We start from the raw sequence: 16517 nt of genomic DNA on the forward strand, positions 1-16517 counted from the left end.
AGATGTGTGGGTCAGTGGGTGGAGGGATGGACAGGGTGGATGAAGTCTTTATAACCTTATTTCCCAACATTTCTCAGATAAATAAATATTCTTCAGTCCAGGCTAAGTGGCTCAATTGCTAACTCACTAAGTATGTTTTGTTCATGCTCCTGAACTGATTCCTGCAGCACCCACAAGGAGCATTAGGTTTAAATCCCAGGCTGCTTTCCTCTCCCTGCTTCCTAGGAGACACATGGTGTATCTCGACCTGACGTCACTTGCTGGAATGCAAATTAATTTGAATCATAACCAATTTTAATAATAATTAAAGCAAGAGAATAATTAATAGACACCTGCTCATTAGAGCCACTTTCTCATTGTAATCACAAGAAGGTGTGGTTTATTACTGACCACCAGAGGTAGGGCATCCAAAGTTCCGTGGTAAGATTTACACAAAGTTTGATTTGCACACGGTTTGCTTATATCTCACATGTAAAATAAGGCATTCTGATTTTTAAAAAATTTTTTCTTTTGAGACAGGGTCTCATTAAATTGTCAAGGCTGGCCTCAAACTTGTGATTCTCCTACTTGAGTCTTCTGAGGTGCCAGGATTTCAGGCCTGTGCCTGGCTAGGAACTCTGATCTTATAGCTCACTTGTTCTTTGATTCTACTTATTAGCATTCAAGTTCCAGACCTTTTTATGTTGATGGCCTCTTAATATAATTGTGTCACTTAATGTAATGAGGATGGTGATATATAAATGTATCATCACTGAGACCATCACCAGTTTCAAACCTGGATCACTTGATGATTTATAATTCCAGGTTGCCCCCAATTCCCTTTGCACATATGCCTCGTGACTGCCTGTGGTTAGCTTTAAGCATAGCTAGTTGATTCCTTTTCATTCATTTTTCATTTGTCTATTCAACAAATATTTTCAAGTGCTTTGTCTGCCTGGAGTCTTGGTATTTTCTTGTATTTTTATTTTGAAGGTAGAAGTCTTCAAAATTCACAGTCAAGCTGGGCCCAGTGGCACATACTTGTAATCCCAGCAACTCAGGAAGCTGAAGCTGGAGGATGGCAAATTTGAGGCTAGCCTGGGCAACTTAGTGACTTATTCAACATAAAGTGGGCTGGGGATGTAGCTCAGTAGTACACCCCTGGGTTTAACCCCCAGTATGAAAAAATAAAATGAAATTCACAAAATAATATTAAGCAAAACATGGAAGGCGATAAAATTCAATCAAACATTTTGTTCCTAGAAAGAGTCATTAGTCTTGAAGATAGTTACTGGGTTAGTTTTTCACTGAGGCTAATGCAGGATAAAAGGCTAATCTCACTTGTAATTCTTAGCAGCTCCCTCAGTAACCATTTAGTTATTTGATCTCCTTGGTGCTTACAGTTTTGTTCCCTTGGAGTTGGGGGTGGGGAACCAGGTCGGGGGTGCTTTGCCTAAGACACAGAAATGTTGCTAGAAATTGTATTTGAAGACTCACCAGTCAGGCAACATCACCTACCAAAAAGAATGTCACAAATAATGAGGAGACCCATTCGAATCATACAGAATATTTGTGAAAATATTCTGCCTCCAACACTTCCTCTCCGTTGTATCTTTGGATATGAAATAAACAGGCAAGTTGGCCTGTCTGTAGTAATCCATTGAAAATTTATGGAGCTTTTGGAATAAATGGTTAACCATGACAATGGAAAGATAAGAATTCGAGAGTGTAGGACATTTTCTCCCACTGAAGGTTGACTCTGGGAAGCTTCCAAACTTTGCAAGCTGAGACTTTCAAAAATGGCAGAATTTCATTGATGGGTATCCAGTTAGGGTGTCATCGCCATGCCACTTAACGTTCCTGAGGTCACTCTTAACCAGCTTCAAGCAGGGACCCACCAACTGGCAAGAAGTAAGTACTAATGAAGAATGCAAGATAAGAAACAGCAGTGTTTTATCAGCAGTGTCTCCAAATTTTACACCCTCTTGATTGTTCTCTCTGGTTAGAAAGTACTTCTTCTCTAAAATGTTCTTGAGCTATTGAAAGCCTGTGATAAGGAGAGTTTATTTGTATTCATTTCCCTTCATTTTAGTTTAACTCAAGCTTACAGTCTTAAGGTTTTTTTTTATTGACCTAATTTACCTTATACTGTTTTCAATTGATAACCATAAAATGGGGTTCTGTTTGTTGAGCAGAAGGGAAGCAGACAGTGAATGAAGCCATTATCTTGGCCTTAAGTCCAGTGCTAACTGGGATTCCACACCCCCCTGCCCTGCCCCCAGGAGGTAGAGAGGGTAACTGAGGGTATTTGTCCTGTGAGTCTCCTGCAAGGAGCCTCAGATGTGAAATTGAGGTTGTTTCAGCCAACCACATCTCCACCATGTTAAAAGAAAAGTAGATTGTGTATGTGTATGTGTTTTACACACACACACACACACACACACACACATATATATATATATATATTTGGTTGTAATTGGACATTTATTTATTTATTTTTATGTGGTGCAGAGGTTCGAACCCAGGGCCTCACAGCCCAGCCCTCTACCGATGAGCCCCAGCCTCAGCCCCAGCCCCAGTCCCAGATCACGTGTGTTTTAAATGCGGTGTCATTTCTTATTTTTCTTTGGCTTGAATCGTCTTCAGTAATGCCAAACTAAGAAGGGAAGTTCAGTTTTCTTTAGTTTCCAAAATTCTTGGGGGGACTAAATAGGAGGGGCAGGCAGGGGAGACACAAAATGAGATTCTTCATAGCACAAAGAAAGACTTGCGGGGAAATGAGAACCCTTTCAAATATGTGTTTTTATAGGAGCCTTTGAATTTACAAACCCATTTGGTTTCTCTTTTTCTTTACCAGCATTTCCTTCACCTAGGGCCATGTGATAAGGGAGAAATCAAGAGGGGATGTTAGTGAGATTCATTGCACCTTACCTTTGGGCAGTTTTGCTGGTTTTTTGAGCTCATTAACCTACAAACTGCATTAAATCCTAAAAAACAAACAAAAAACAAACAACAACAACAACAACAAAAACAGGGCATGGGTAGGGAGTAGCAATGTAAAATGTTTCCATTTTACAGATGAGGAAAAATGGCACAGAGACATTAGACAACCTACTGAAAGCCTCACAGCCCTTTTCTTTTCTTTTTTCTTTCTTTCTTTCTTTCTTTTTTTTTTTATTACTGATCAGGCTGCTTTTAGCAAGTAGGTGCCTCATTTGGGGGTACACTTGACATTGACCTCCACTTGAATTGCACCTCTTGGAGATCTATGCCTATGCCCCTGAAGTACATTTTGTACCAAGTATGTGTGGATGTTCTAATTACTCCCTGCCAACTTGTGCCAATTTACTTACTGTTTGCATAGGAGGAGGTGGAATGAGGGTAGGGTAGGGAGATGCTGACTCTAATGATCACCTCACAAAATTTTAGGCCTTTAAAAACCAATCCCTTAGCTTTTTTTTTTTTGGTGGGGGGAGGGATGCTAGAGATTGAACCCAGAGGTGCTTTTCCATTAAGCTACATCCCCGGTGCTTTTTATTTTTTTATTTTCTGGCAAAGTATCACTAAGTTGCTTAGAGCCTTGCTAAATTTCTGAGGCTATCCTGGAACTTGGCAATCCTTCTGCCTCAGCCTCCTGAATCATTGGGATTTCAGGCCTGTGCCACCGTGCAGGGCCTCAATCCATTAATTTTTATATGTAGAGGAACTGTGCCCAAAGCTTGGAGTGCCTTGTCCAAGGTCTCAGCTTCTGGTCTACCTGCAGCAGGACAGGAAGGAACCCAGAGGTTTCAGTCCCCCATGGCTCAGTCCCCTGGTCCAGTTCTACATGCAGGTGGACTGTCTCTAAAGCTCTGGGGTGAGGGCCTGTTTACAAACATCTACTCCCACTCCCAAGAGCAGGCAGCCCTGTCTGGGGATGAAGCTGGAGCCGGGAGACAGTACATCCAGGGGCATGTGAAAAACAGGAGCAAGAGGAGCCCATTTCAGACCCAAACTCATCAGAGACAGGTGTGTGCGGTGCCTGGGACCAGGTACCTTCCCACCTGCCTTCTCTTTGTGCACTCACTTCTGCCCCCTGCCCCCACACCATTGGCAAGGCTGATATTACTTTCTAGAAAGTCTGCTTCCCAGAACATTTTTTTTTTCTTTCTTTGCAATGATTTTTTTTTTTTTAAGTTTCTTGTTCTTTTTTTTTTTTTTCCAGGAAATAGGACACAGATCCCTCAGATTTCACAGGACTTGTCCCTCCCGGCCCACAGTGAGGCCCAATAAACACCAGCAATACCCGAGAGGGCTCCTACACAAAAGGCTATTAGCTTTTAATTGAAACCCGCCCCCCCTGTCCCCCCAGCCCGCCCCAACCCCTTCCCGGAACAGGAACTCGGGGGGCCTTTGTGAAGCAGGGCCTTATAACCGCGGATTCTGCCCAAATGAAAGGGGTCTCGAGCTGACCCAGGGCCCCCGAGATGCTCTTTTGCGCCCCACCCCCTTCATGGCATACAAAGGCTTTTCATTTTCTGAGCAGTATTGAAATTGGAGGACAATGGAGGCCAAATCCTTGCGGTGGGGGTTGGGAGCTGGGGGTGGACAAAGGAGAGCCGATTTGGAAGAGGAGGAGGGCTTGGGGAGTCCATCCTTTGTTGTGTTTCTCTTTCCAACCCATTACCTTAAAAAAAAAAAAAAAAAAAAAAGGCGGGGGGGAGGTGGGGAGATAGCAAAAATTGGCCCATAAACTTTTTGTAGGAATCTTGACATCACTTCCGGGGAAGCTCCCAGGATCCAGGCAGCTTGAGAACTGAAAATTGAGAACCACTATTTACAGTTTCAGTTGAAATTATTTTAAACCCTCCCAAAGGAGTGCTTTGATATGCAAACATCTCTCCCAAACGGAGATAATTATTTATGGAGATGTGGCCCTTTGAAGGGGGAAGCTTGGAGCTGGAGCTGGTGGACTTTGAGGCTTCCAAGGAAAGGAAGCAGGGCCTGAGATAAAGAGAGGCTGGATTGATAGCATCTTCCTCCCCAACCAAACTGAGCCCCCTGGGAAGAAAAGCTGCTTTAAAGAAGAAACCTCCCCGAGTTAAGGCTTACAGTTCAGGTTACACCTCTCTGCTGTCATTGTCCCCACAACTGTATTAAGTTTCCAGGAAAATCTCCTTTTCTCATCCCTGTCTGGGTGTCTTATCTTTCTGTAGGAGAAGAAAAGAAAAAGGGGAGACTTAAATAGACTTAATTTCCTCCTTCTGACTTCTGAGGTCCCCTGTGATGTGTATTGTCATGAGGCGGAAAGGTAACTGGGAGTTTGGGGTGGTGAAGACTTTTAGTGTTGGTTGGTAGATTGATCTTCAGAGATCACAATAAATGTTAGCACATGCGTATTGATATAGAAGATCCTGTGATTAGGACTGTAATGACCTAGGATCCTACTCTTTCTCTTCTCCTTGGTTTTAGCCCTGTTTTAGCACTTTGGCCTAGAGAACTAAAGGCCCTTCCCCCAAACCTGCCAGCGGCTTTCACCTCTAAGACTTGTCTGACAGCTTTCAAGCTTGCTTCTGGGAAGCAGTGTCCCCTCCCTTCCTCTTACCCCAAATTGATCTCAACCATACAGCAGCCTTCTCTGTTCTTTCAAGTTGACCAAGTGAGTGGGTTTCATGGGCCTCTCTGTGATAGGGAGATGGAGGTCACTGGTCCAGAGAATGCTAAGCTTGATATAAAGCCCCCAGCTTCTGTTGCATCAGTTTCTGGGTCTTTAGTTTCCCTTACCGGGTGCATTTCTTTCACCAGGGAACAGACAGAGCAGTAGCTGAGACCTCTTGCCTTGGAGAAGAAGCTAGGTGAGGGGCCTAGGCAGCTTAAATTCAGCACAAGGTCTCTGGCAACCTAGTTGGAAAATTCAAGGGCCTGATTAGAATTTGGTCAGGGAGAGAAACTTTGCCAGATGTCAGTGTTTTCTTTTCTTCTTCTTGTTAATTGAATTTACTTTTAAAAGCAATTTTAGGTTCATGGCAAAACTGAGCAGAAGGTATAGGGATCTATATATCTCTCCAGCCCCACCCCAGGCAGAACCTCTCCATCATCAACACCCCACCCCACCCCACCCCCAGTGGGATGTTTGTGACAACCTGTGAATGTACATGGCACATTATCATGACCCAGAATCTGCAGTTTACATTCAGGTTCACTGTTGGTATTGTATATCCTTGGGTTTGGACAAAGGTGTGATGACAGATGTCCATCATTATAGTATTCTAAGGAGAAGTTCACGGCCCTTAATTATCTGTTCCACCTATTTACCCCCCTCCCCACCCCCAGTGTTTTTGAATTTGGCTGCTGATGTGGGTTTATCAGGCACTCAGAAATGATACTATTTGTTTTACCTTTTTAAAGGCAGCACCCTCATTTACTAGATTGACTTAGGACTGCAGATACTAGGAACCAGGTTTTTTCGTAGGAAGGGGCTTGGAACACAACTTTCCTAGAACCTCAATTCTATTTATGAGAATTTCTCTTAGTCACGTTTTGGTTTTATGAATTGACAGTGGCTGGGTGTGGACTTCTTGGAAAAACTAAAGTTGATGGGATATCATCATTTCTTGGCTTGAGCCCTTGGCATTCTTATCAGAACAGTTTATCTGAATGGGTACAACCACTTCAGCCTCCAAGCAAGGCTAACTTTACAGATGAAAAAGCTGAGGCCGAGAAATTTGGAACCGTGGTCAAGGGGACATGCCAATAAGAAGCTGAGATCCTCACAAAAAATAATCTCTTAAAAAAATCAACAGTAAATATATCTGTTATATCAAAATTTTTAAGTCCCTGTTGACCATTTTCTCATTTCAATAATATTTTCCCCAGAATAGTATCAAAACAAGGATTTCAATAGCCTCAGCCCTTTATTAGTTAGATTTTTGTTGGAAGGGGAAGCACAAGGGGATTTTAGGGTCTGGTTGAACTGTTGTATATTGCAGTGATTGTCACATAATTATGTGCATTTGTCAAAATTCTTAGACACCAAGAATAACTTTTACTATATGTAAGTTAAAATGTTAAGTTTTAAAAAGAAGGGGGGGGGACCTTTGTTGCAATTCCAAAATTATGGGATATTTCTGCAACTAAGTAGGGAAATCTTTCTCCTAATTTTTTAAATTTCATTTGCTACATATGGGTTTCCAAGAATTATCTGTTATCTCAATAGATGCTGAAAAAGCATTCAATAAAATACAGCCCCTCTTCAGGTTCGAAACACTAGAAAAACTAGGAATCATATAGGATCATATCTCCCAATGGAAGAGCCAAAAGGAGGGGGCTGAACAGTCCCCTTTCCTTTCCCAATTCCTCTCACTTGGATTGGAAGACTGGACCAACCCCATTTCAAAGTGGGTGTGCATCTTCTTCCCCCTGAAGTTCATTAACTTACATCATCTGTTTTTCGTAAATGTCTGGGCATCTGTTTGACTGTAGTGAGTTGGGTTACGCCCATTTCAATAATCTCCCCTTTTATTGTTGTGTAATTGACCAGTTCAAACAATAAGTTCAATTGCTGGACTCTAGGAGTGGGGGTGTCACCCAAGGAAAGGAAGAAGCAAAGAAAGAAAATCAGGGCAGCATTTGGAACTAGAAAATATCAGAATCAGAGGACTCTTTAGAACTTCTCTGATTCATTCTTATTCCCCTCTTCCTTAAGGCTTAAGGTTTGTTTTTAATAATCTGCTTTTAGCTGCAGCATGGAGGAGCCCCACCAAGACCTGGGGAACTCTGTGTTTCTGAAAGCCTTAGACAAGCATTCCCAGGAAAACAGACCTAGCTTCTGGGCTGATTTCTCCAGTCCTGAGAGAGAGGGCCCAGACCAGTTTCTCTCTAACTGGAGGCTGGAATTTTAATCCTCAAATATGATTAGACCAGTCTCCTTACCCTCCCTGCCTCAAGATTATAACCATTTTTTTTGCATTAAATCTTAGTTTCATAATTTTTTAAAAATATTTTTTAGTTGTAGATGGACATAACTTTATTTATTTATTTGTTTATATGCGGTGCTGAGGATGGAACCCAGTGCCTCACATGTGCTAGGCAAGCTCTCTACCACTGAGCCACACCCCAATCCAATCATGATATATATTTTTTCTTTTTCTTCCCCTTTCTGGGTGTTGGGGATTGAACTCAGAGCCTTATATGAACTAGGCAGGCAAGCACTGTACCACTGAGTTACACCCCCCGCCCCAGCCCTTAAGGGATTTTTTTAAAAAATTGTTTTAATTTGTAAATGTTCACAATATCTTTCTTTCATTTATTCTTATGTGGTGCTGAGGATCGAACCCAGTGCCTTGCATGGCTAGGCAAGCACTCTGCCACTGAACTACAACCCCAGCCCCTGGAATTTTTTTTTTTTTTAAGAGAATTTAATTTAATTTTAATCCACAAGCTTTGACAAAGGCATAAATGAGATAATCTAAACTAGCATGACTCTTCACCTGTTTTTCTTTGTTCTGCTTCGGATGATGTGGTCTAACTTTTGGTGATGAAAGGGTAAGATGCAACTATTAGGATTTCTTTGTCGCGTGAGTAGACATGGGCTTATATCCTGCTTCTAGGTCCTTTGTCTTTTTTTTTTTTTTTTTTTTTCTTTTTGGCAGGACTAGGGCTTAAACTCAGGGACACTTTGCCATGGAGCTACATCCCCACCCTTTTTATTTTATCTCTAGACGCTTGCTAAGTTGCCGGTGCTGGCCTTGAATGTATGATCCTCCTGCCTCGGCCTCCCAAATCGCTGGGATTATAGATGTGCACCCCTGTGCACCCAATCATTTTGTTTTTCTGGTACCCTGATTGTGCTTGATAACCAACTGAGATAAGCTTGTGTGCTTGTGCATCTGTATGTGTGTTTTAGAGGCAAGAAACATCCTTTTATTCTCTTTGTGTTAAACCTGATTGTGTGTTCTTGTGTCTGCCGTTTGTAGACCATAGGGCTTATGCTCTCATTTCTTTGTGATCTACTATTAGATGAGAGTGTGATCCTTCTCCAGCTTTAGTTCTGGGCCTTTGACTCAAAAAATAATTCCTGTATTAACTAACCAAGTTTTAGTTGTGTTCACAGTTTGGCCTCCATAATGCCCTCTGTGACCCACACAGTGTCTCCACTGACATGGGTACAAATATCAGTGGAATAAATGGCCAACCAGCAGATTCCCGGCCCCGCAGACTAATGGTTTCTAGTTCTGGCTGCACATTAGAATCATAAAAGACTCTGGTGTTGGGCCCCACTCACTGAGGGCCTGATTCATTGTGCCTGGGGTGGGGCCCAGGCCTCTACTTGTTGAAAGCACCTTAGGTGGTTTTAATACGCAACCAGAGTTGAGACCTTCTGTCCTAGACTGTGCACATGGCTTTCTTATAAGCATCATCAAACCAGTTGAAAGCCTGAAGGGCTTCCTCCAGACTCACCTGGCTGAGGATCCTGCCGTAGGTTTTTCCTGGAAGTTCACTGTGCTTATTTTTTCTAGGCCTTGATGGTCTGCCTCACCCTTTAGGTTTAATGGAAGAAGGGCATCTTTTCTGCTTTCTGCCTCCCTGCATTCAGTGGTGGGCACGCATCTGCATAGTGTCTCCTAGGCTGTCCTAGGGGACTCTTCTCATGGTCTGTGAGCAATGTGTCCTCCTTAGTCTTGGACTGGAGATGCTGTCGTTCCCCATGAGCCAGTGGTATGTGACAGGTTTCTGTCCTTGCAAAGAGGCATCCCTTCTTACCCCTCTGTGGCAAAGAGGTAATTATCCGGGCCCCATAAAAGGCAGTTAACAGTGGGACTATGTGAAACCAAGAGGTTTATTGTTTTGAAATATGATTCATATTTGAACAATTGAGATCAGCAGTGATCTGGTTAGCACTGAAATAGCTACTATTAAGATCCTAATCTATGAATCAGAGAAAAAAAAAAAAGATACTGGTGTCTATTTAAAGAAAGAATAGGTGTGTAGGTCTACGTGCTCTTGGTCATACTGGGAAGAAAATAAAGAGGGCTGAGAGGGAGACTGTCCTGATGGATGGATGGAGCTGCATTGGAGAGCTGACTCTAAATCCCAGCTCTTTGACTTGTAGGCTCCAAAACAGTCACCCACTAACTATGCTCTCGCCTTAGTTCCCTCATTAGCCAATTGGGGATTAGTACGTACCTCAAAGGTTTTTTTGGCAAAGGATTAAATCAGATAATGCATGTGAAAGTCTCTTTGCAAGCTCCAGAGTACTCTATAATTATTAGCTGTGACTATTCATTTGAGAAACTAGCTTTTTAAAAATGAGCAGCTCAATTAACCTTCATGGTGTGCTCTTCCCACAGTCCAGCCTGGGGCTGGAGCAGCTGCTGGGGTTGTGGGATGGGCAGAAGCAGGCTTGCCTGGGAGCCTTCGCCACATCCTTCACCACATCTCCTTTGTCAGCCACATCCTCATCCTTTCCCCTCTGAGCCACCGTTGAACTTGGTGAGGTCACTAAGCACGAGGACAAGGAAGTATGACCAGAGAAGGGGAAGAGGAGACAGTGGGCTCAGGAAGCAATGGAAAGGACTTTGCTCTGGGGTTTGCTGGTGGCTGCGGGGTGGGGGATGGGGAGAGAAGAGCAGTTCAAGCGGAAAATAGGTAACTGCTTATAACTTCTTGAAGGTTCTGTACCAGGGGCTTCTCAGGTCATGCCTTGTTCCCGACTTGGTGTGTCATAGATTCTCTCCTTGACCAAACTTTCATCAGTCTACTGAACCTTCTTCTAGGCCCATCTGTGCATTATCTTGTAAAATCCAGTTTTAGCAAAGAACCCTGCTAAATTCCTTTATCGAGAACGCTCTCCCCCGCTCACCCCATCTGATCACCCTCGATATCTGATTGACTCTTTATCCTCCACTGTCCCCCAGGTGGTGTCTGATTACCCTGGCCTGTCTCCTTACCCTGGATGTTTCCCCCTAGTTATTTGCAGTATACTGATCCCCAACCCCACTCCTTGATCCTGCATTCCTACCCAGTGCCCATGCTGCATTTGAAATTGAGCCCCATTTCTCTCCCTGCACAACCAGGTTCCACTGTAGGACCCCATTGCTGGGGTCTGTTGCTGTGGTTTTTATTCTTATCATGATGGACCTGAATAAGTAGTGCCATCAAGTAATTATTTTTTTCTTTAACAGAAGGATCCCTAGGTATGTGCTGGGGAGATGTTGGGCTCCATCTGATCCCAATGCCCACTACAGATGAGCCCTTGAAAGCCTGTGGAGAGGGCACAGGAGTCATTTGGTGATGGAGAAACCAGTTGTGTATCTTATTTCTCAACTGCTGCTTGTCGGTCTCCAGGCACACTGAGGGGAGAGCAGCCCCAGAGCCCCCATGTCCTGAAGCTGCCTGAGTATTTTCTGACACATGTAGACACATTCCAGACCACTGTGGAGGGAGGGGTCCTCTAGAGGTGATACTCCCGAATAGTCTGGGGTCCAGCCGGCAAGCTAGCCCAGTAGTTCTGCCCACAGCTCGGGGAGTCTTGTTTATGGGCTAATCTCCTATTTCCTTTTTACTAGTCCTATACTGGTCTCTTGTTCACCAAAGTTGTGCCATTTTGTTTGGTTACACCAGATCCTTCAGTAGGAATGTTAAGGCAATGCAGGCAGAGAGGTTCAGAGATGATCGTGGACTCAAGGCAGGCTGAGAACAGGTTCTAGTATTCCTGTGTCTGGCTTCTCTGGGGAACCAAACCTCCCTGTTGGCTCCTCTGTGGGGGCAGAACCAATGAGGGACTGGTCCCCTCTGGGCAGTTCTTGCTTCCTTACAGCCTTGCCAGAATGCTGTTAGTGGAATAAGTTGACCACAGTTTCCTAGCACTGTCAATCTACCAGGCTGGGTACCGAGGTTAACTTCTCTAGTCCTCTCCAAAACCCTAGAAGAGGGAAGCCATCCTTGGTCTCATTGTCCAGATGAGAAAACTGTGGTATGAACCGGATAAGTGACCCATCCAAGGATCACAGGCCTCAGTAAATGGTGGTACCAAGAGCTGCAACTGGAGGCCAGACCGCAGAATCCATAAGGTCAGACAGATCTGCCCTTCCACAATCGCCCTGGGGAATTTGGGGGGTTGGATTTCTTTCAAAGCAAGGGGATAACATTTTAATTCTGAATATTAACCTCTCATAGACCCTCCAATTGAAGACGGCTTAGCATAGGGAAGAAACCTGGCCTTTATCTGGATTGACCTGCTTTATAGACACATGCAAAAGAAGTTGAGAGAAGGGACTCTTTAATCCTTGATCACATTAGCCTGATGACACTGCTTCATTAATCTAAGTGGCTAATAGGCAAAGTGGGTCAATCCAGCTTTAATATCCACCAGACATGGCCACAGAGCAGCGGCGACAGTCTCCCTTAAGGACAAAGTGCTCTTCTTCTGAACTCTCTCTTAGCAGTGTTCTGGAAGAAGGAACTCACCCTCTCCAGGGAAGTGCCCTTTCTGGCTCATGTGATAAACCATTTATATCATTATTTTTATAAAATGTGCTCAAACTATAGTCTCAGTGGGTTAGGATGGCTTAAAGCTAGAAGTTTAGAATGTTCTACCGAGAAATAAATATTTGGTAAAAATGATGTGGAAATTGGGTGGGTTCTTTTTTCTTTTTCCACTCCAGGGTCCAGATGTGAGAATCAATCAGAAGTTTCTGTCCCATAGCTAAAAGGTGATTTTAGTTTGACCAAAAAAAAATATATATATATATATTTTTTTACTTTTTATTTATTTATTTATTTATTTAGTACCAGGGATTGAACCCAGGGGCTCTTAACACTGAGCCACATCTCCATTCATTTTTAATATTTTATTTAGAGATAGGGTCTCGCTGAGTTACTTTGCTACTTGCTAAGTTGCTGAGGCTGGCTTTGAACTCACAATCCTCCTGCCTCAGCCATCCTGAGTCACTGGGATTGCAGGTGTGCACCACCGTGCCCAGCTTGTGACCAATATTTAATACCCAGTTAATTACTGCACTTAATTTTTTGGGGTACACTTATTTTTTATATGGGACACATTGGCACACACACATTGATGTTTAATTTTGGCTCTACCACATCCATAAACAGGGTATTGAGCAACTTAATGATAATAACAGTACTGGCATCTGTTATTTACCAAGCAGATACCAGACATGGTAATGTATGTCAGATATATTTTAAGCATATTATTATTTAAATTTTATTAAACTCCATGCAATAGGTGTTGTTATCTCCATGTTCACCAGTGAGGAAAAGAGGCCCAGAAAAGTTTAATCATTCAAGGTTACACAGCTTTAAATGGCAGAGCCAAGATTTTAACCTGGACAGTCTGACTTCCAAGCCCACATTCTTTAACTGTAAAGCTAAACCACTCCAGCTTGGCAATCCTCAACTGGTTGAGGTAGACAGAATTATTCCCGTTTTGCATAATAGGATACCAGTGCTTAGAGAGATTAAGTAACTTGTCTCCTGATCACACAGCTAATAAGTGGTGGAGGGATTCAAACCCCAGCCCATTTATAAGAATGTACTCTTTTTTTTTTCTTTTTAAGAATTTAACCTTTATTTATTTGTTTTTATGTGATGCAGGCGCTCTACCACTGAGCCACAACTCCAGCCCTGACGTACTCTTAATCATTTATATTTCCAGATGGGACTTTCCAATACGCCAGATCACTTAACTGTACATTTTTTCAGCATATATTTAGTAGACACCTGCTGTCATTCTAAGAACCATGTTAGATGGTAGGGAAATAACAGAGGATGGGACCAGGTGTGCATACAGCCCCCACCTTCATGGAGCTTTTGAAGGCACACATCTGGATGTCTCTTGTCAGAGGAGAACATCTCACCCAGTGTTGTTCTTTCTTTCTCTCTATTCTCCTGTGGGTAAGAATCTGTCTTTTGATAGACACACGCTGGCATATGCACACATATGTATCCCACCTTCTGAGGTGTAGCAGAAACTTATGACATAGGATATGTGTCATTCTTCTCCCCATCCCAGGGTTTCCTGGTTCCTTTCTCCAATTCTCCCACCATATCCTTGTTCACTTTGAGCGTCTTCTTCCAGATTTACTTGAAAATGTTCTACAAAAAGAATAGCAGCATCCACAGACTCCTAAATTCTACATTCAGGACTTGAGTCTATCCGTGGTTCACAGAAACCATTGCATAGTCACATAACAGCATTTCTGTAACAACAAAAATGTTGCAAACCATTATTTTATAAGATCAGCTATATTCATGTATCTTTTGACTTGCTGTCTTATAACCGGGGCCTGACACCAGTGATTTGTGCAATCAGTGTAATTGTGACTCGATGCCACAAAACTGCTTTATGGGCCAAATCCCATGGCCTATATCTCTGAACTGTTCCTTTACAGGTTGTATCAGTATTGTTTCCTGCTTGAGTTTGCTGTGATAGATCTCTTCCAAGTTTCTTTTTTTTTTTTTTTTTTTTTTTTTCTTAAAGTGTTTTTGGAAGTTTCTAGAATTGTGCCTAGGGGATTTTCTCATAGGTATTTGTATCAGCTTATACTTTCCTGATTTCACCTGATTTTTTGTTGCTGTTTTTGCTTTGCTGTTTTTTGAAGCAAAGGTATTTGTCCCCCAGGCCATGGGTACAACCAGGCCTGATCCAGGGACCTTTGCTTTCTAAATAAAAACCAATGGAACATTTGCCTGGGCTTGGTGAAAGTGTTTTGTTGGGAACTCAAGGGTAAGGAAATTTCTGAGACGCAGGCGCTACTTTTTAGGAAAGGCACATCCAGAGGCCAAAGACATTTTTTTTTTTGTTTGTTTTGACATCAACTCTTTGGGGGCAATCTGAAACCTGGGGACCCTGAAAAATAAGGAACAGGTGACACCCTTAGAGGGATCTTAGAGTAAAACATACCTTGCATGAGAATGTCTTCCCATTTCAGGCAGATAGTATGTGGCTTCCAAACTTCCCACGGGGCATTGATGGACCTTTAGCTCTAAATGTTGCTTGCAGTTTGCATTTTTATGTCTCTGCCATCAGGCCAGGATTGGAAGCGATGATCTTGAGAAGTGGGGCTCAAGAGGTGTGCGCCACCTTCTGACCCTAGATTGCTCTGTTTGCTTTCCACAGGGACCTGATGCCCAGGACCCTGGACGGGCAGATCACCATGGAGAAGACGCCCAGCTACTTTGTCACGCGGGAGGCGCCCGCGCGCATCTCGGCCATGTCCAAGGACACCAAGCTCATCGTGGTGGTGCGCGACCCGGTGACCCGGGCCATCTCGGACTACACGCAGACGCTCTCCAAGCGGCCCGACATCCCCACCTTCGAGAGCTTGACGTTCAAAAACAGGAGCACGGGCCTCATCGACACGTCGTGGAGCGCCATCCAGATCGGCATCTACGCCAAGCACCTGGAGCACTGGCTGCGCCACTTCCCCATCGGCCAGATGCTCTTCGTGAGCGGCGAGCGGCTCATCAGCGACCCGGCCGGCGAGCTGGGCCGCGTGCAGGACTTCCTGGGCCTCAAGCGCATCATCACCGACAAGCACTTCTACTTCAACAAGACCAAGGGCTTCCCCTGCCTGAAGAAGGCCGAGGGCAGCAGCAAACCCCACTGCCTGGGCAAGACCAAGGGCAGGACCCACCCCGAGATCGCCCCGGAGGTGGTGCAGAGGCTGCGCGAATTCTACCGGCCCTTCAACCTGAAGTTCTACCAGATGACCGGGCACGACTTCGGCTGGGATGGAACGGACCCGGGCGGTGTCATTTAACCATGTGGCTTATATATTGAGAGAGAGAGAGAGAGATTATATGTATGTAAAATGTACAGAAATCTATTTTATAATAATTTATTTTTAATTCATAAGCAATTAATTCACTAAGCTGCCTAGCCACACTCTTTTTAGAGAGTTAGCTTCATGATCTGTTAACATTCCAAAGTGTTTAACTCTTGAGATTTTGTTCGAGTCCTCACAATTGATGGTGCTTCCATTTTCTTTTCCCTCCCCCACCTCTCCCCATTATATTTAAAAAGAAGAAAAGCACAACTTGAGATTTTTGTTGTTACGGGTATCCAGCCTTTCAATGGCTGTCCCCTGGTGTCTTGGGTTTCACGGTCCAGCTTCTGCGACTCATCCTGCCCAGTGTACCTCCTAGGAGCGCTGAGTTGCCTCCATTCTGAAGGTCAGACCTCACCTAGCGGCTTCCCTCGTTGATGTGGTTTTATTCCCAAGGATTCCAAAGCACCGCACTAGGGTGCCTCCCCACCTCCACTCAGCACGGGGGGGGGGGGGGGGGGGGGGGGGGGGGGGGATCGCCATGCTGTAAAGGGACATCACATCCTTTTACAGTCTGAATGTCAGGGACCGTTTACTTTAACTTTCGATGTTGAAGGCTGGCCCTGTGTCCCCTTCTGCCCCATTCCTTGGTCCATTAACCACCTTGAAGTGTATGCACATGCTAGCCCTTCTTTCCCAGGTCACATGTAGTGACATGCTTGGGTGCTGCTTTAAAAATAAAGAGGATCTCTTCTAATCTGCATGAGAGTG

At 43.9% G+C, this 16517-nt stretch overlaps 1 protein-coding gene across 1 annotated transcript in view; it reads left to right on the top strand.

Annotated features, from left to right (window-relative positions):
* The window catches only part of Hs3st3b1 (heparan sulfate-glucosamine 3-sulfotransferase 3B1), a 38659-nt gene extending 22429 nt beyond the window's left edge, over positions 1-16230 (top strand). Inside the window, exon 2 of the mRNA XM_076870762.1 lies at positions 15098-16230. Within this exon, the coding sequence (XP_076726877.1) occupies positions 15098-15740 (643 nt within the window). The 3' untranslated portion in view covers positions 15741-16230. The remainder of the gene's footprint in view (positions 1-15097) is intronic.
* The last annotated feature ends 287 nt before the right edge of the window (positions 16231-16517 follow it).

Source organism: Callospermophilus lateralis, chromosome 11 (assembly GCF_048772815.1).
Source record: "Callospermophilus lateralis isolate mCalLat2 chromosome 11, mCalLat2.hap1, whole genome shotgun sequence".
Classification (NCBI taxonomy): domain Eukaryota; kingdom Metazoa; phylum Chordata; class Mammalia; order Rodentia; family Sciuridae; genus Callospermophilus; species Callospermophilus lateralis.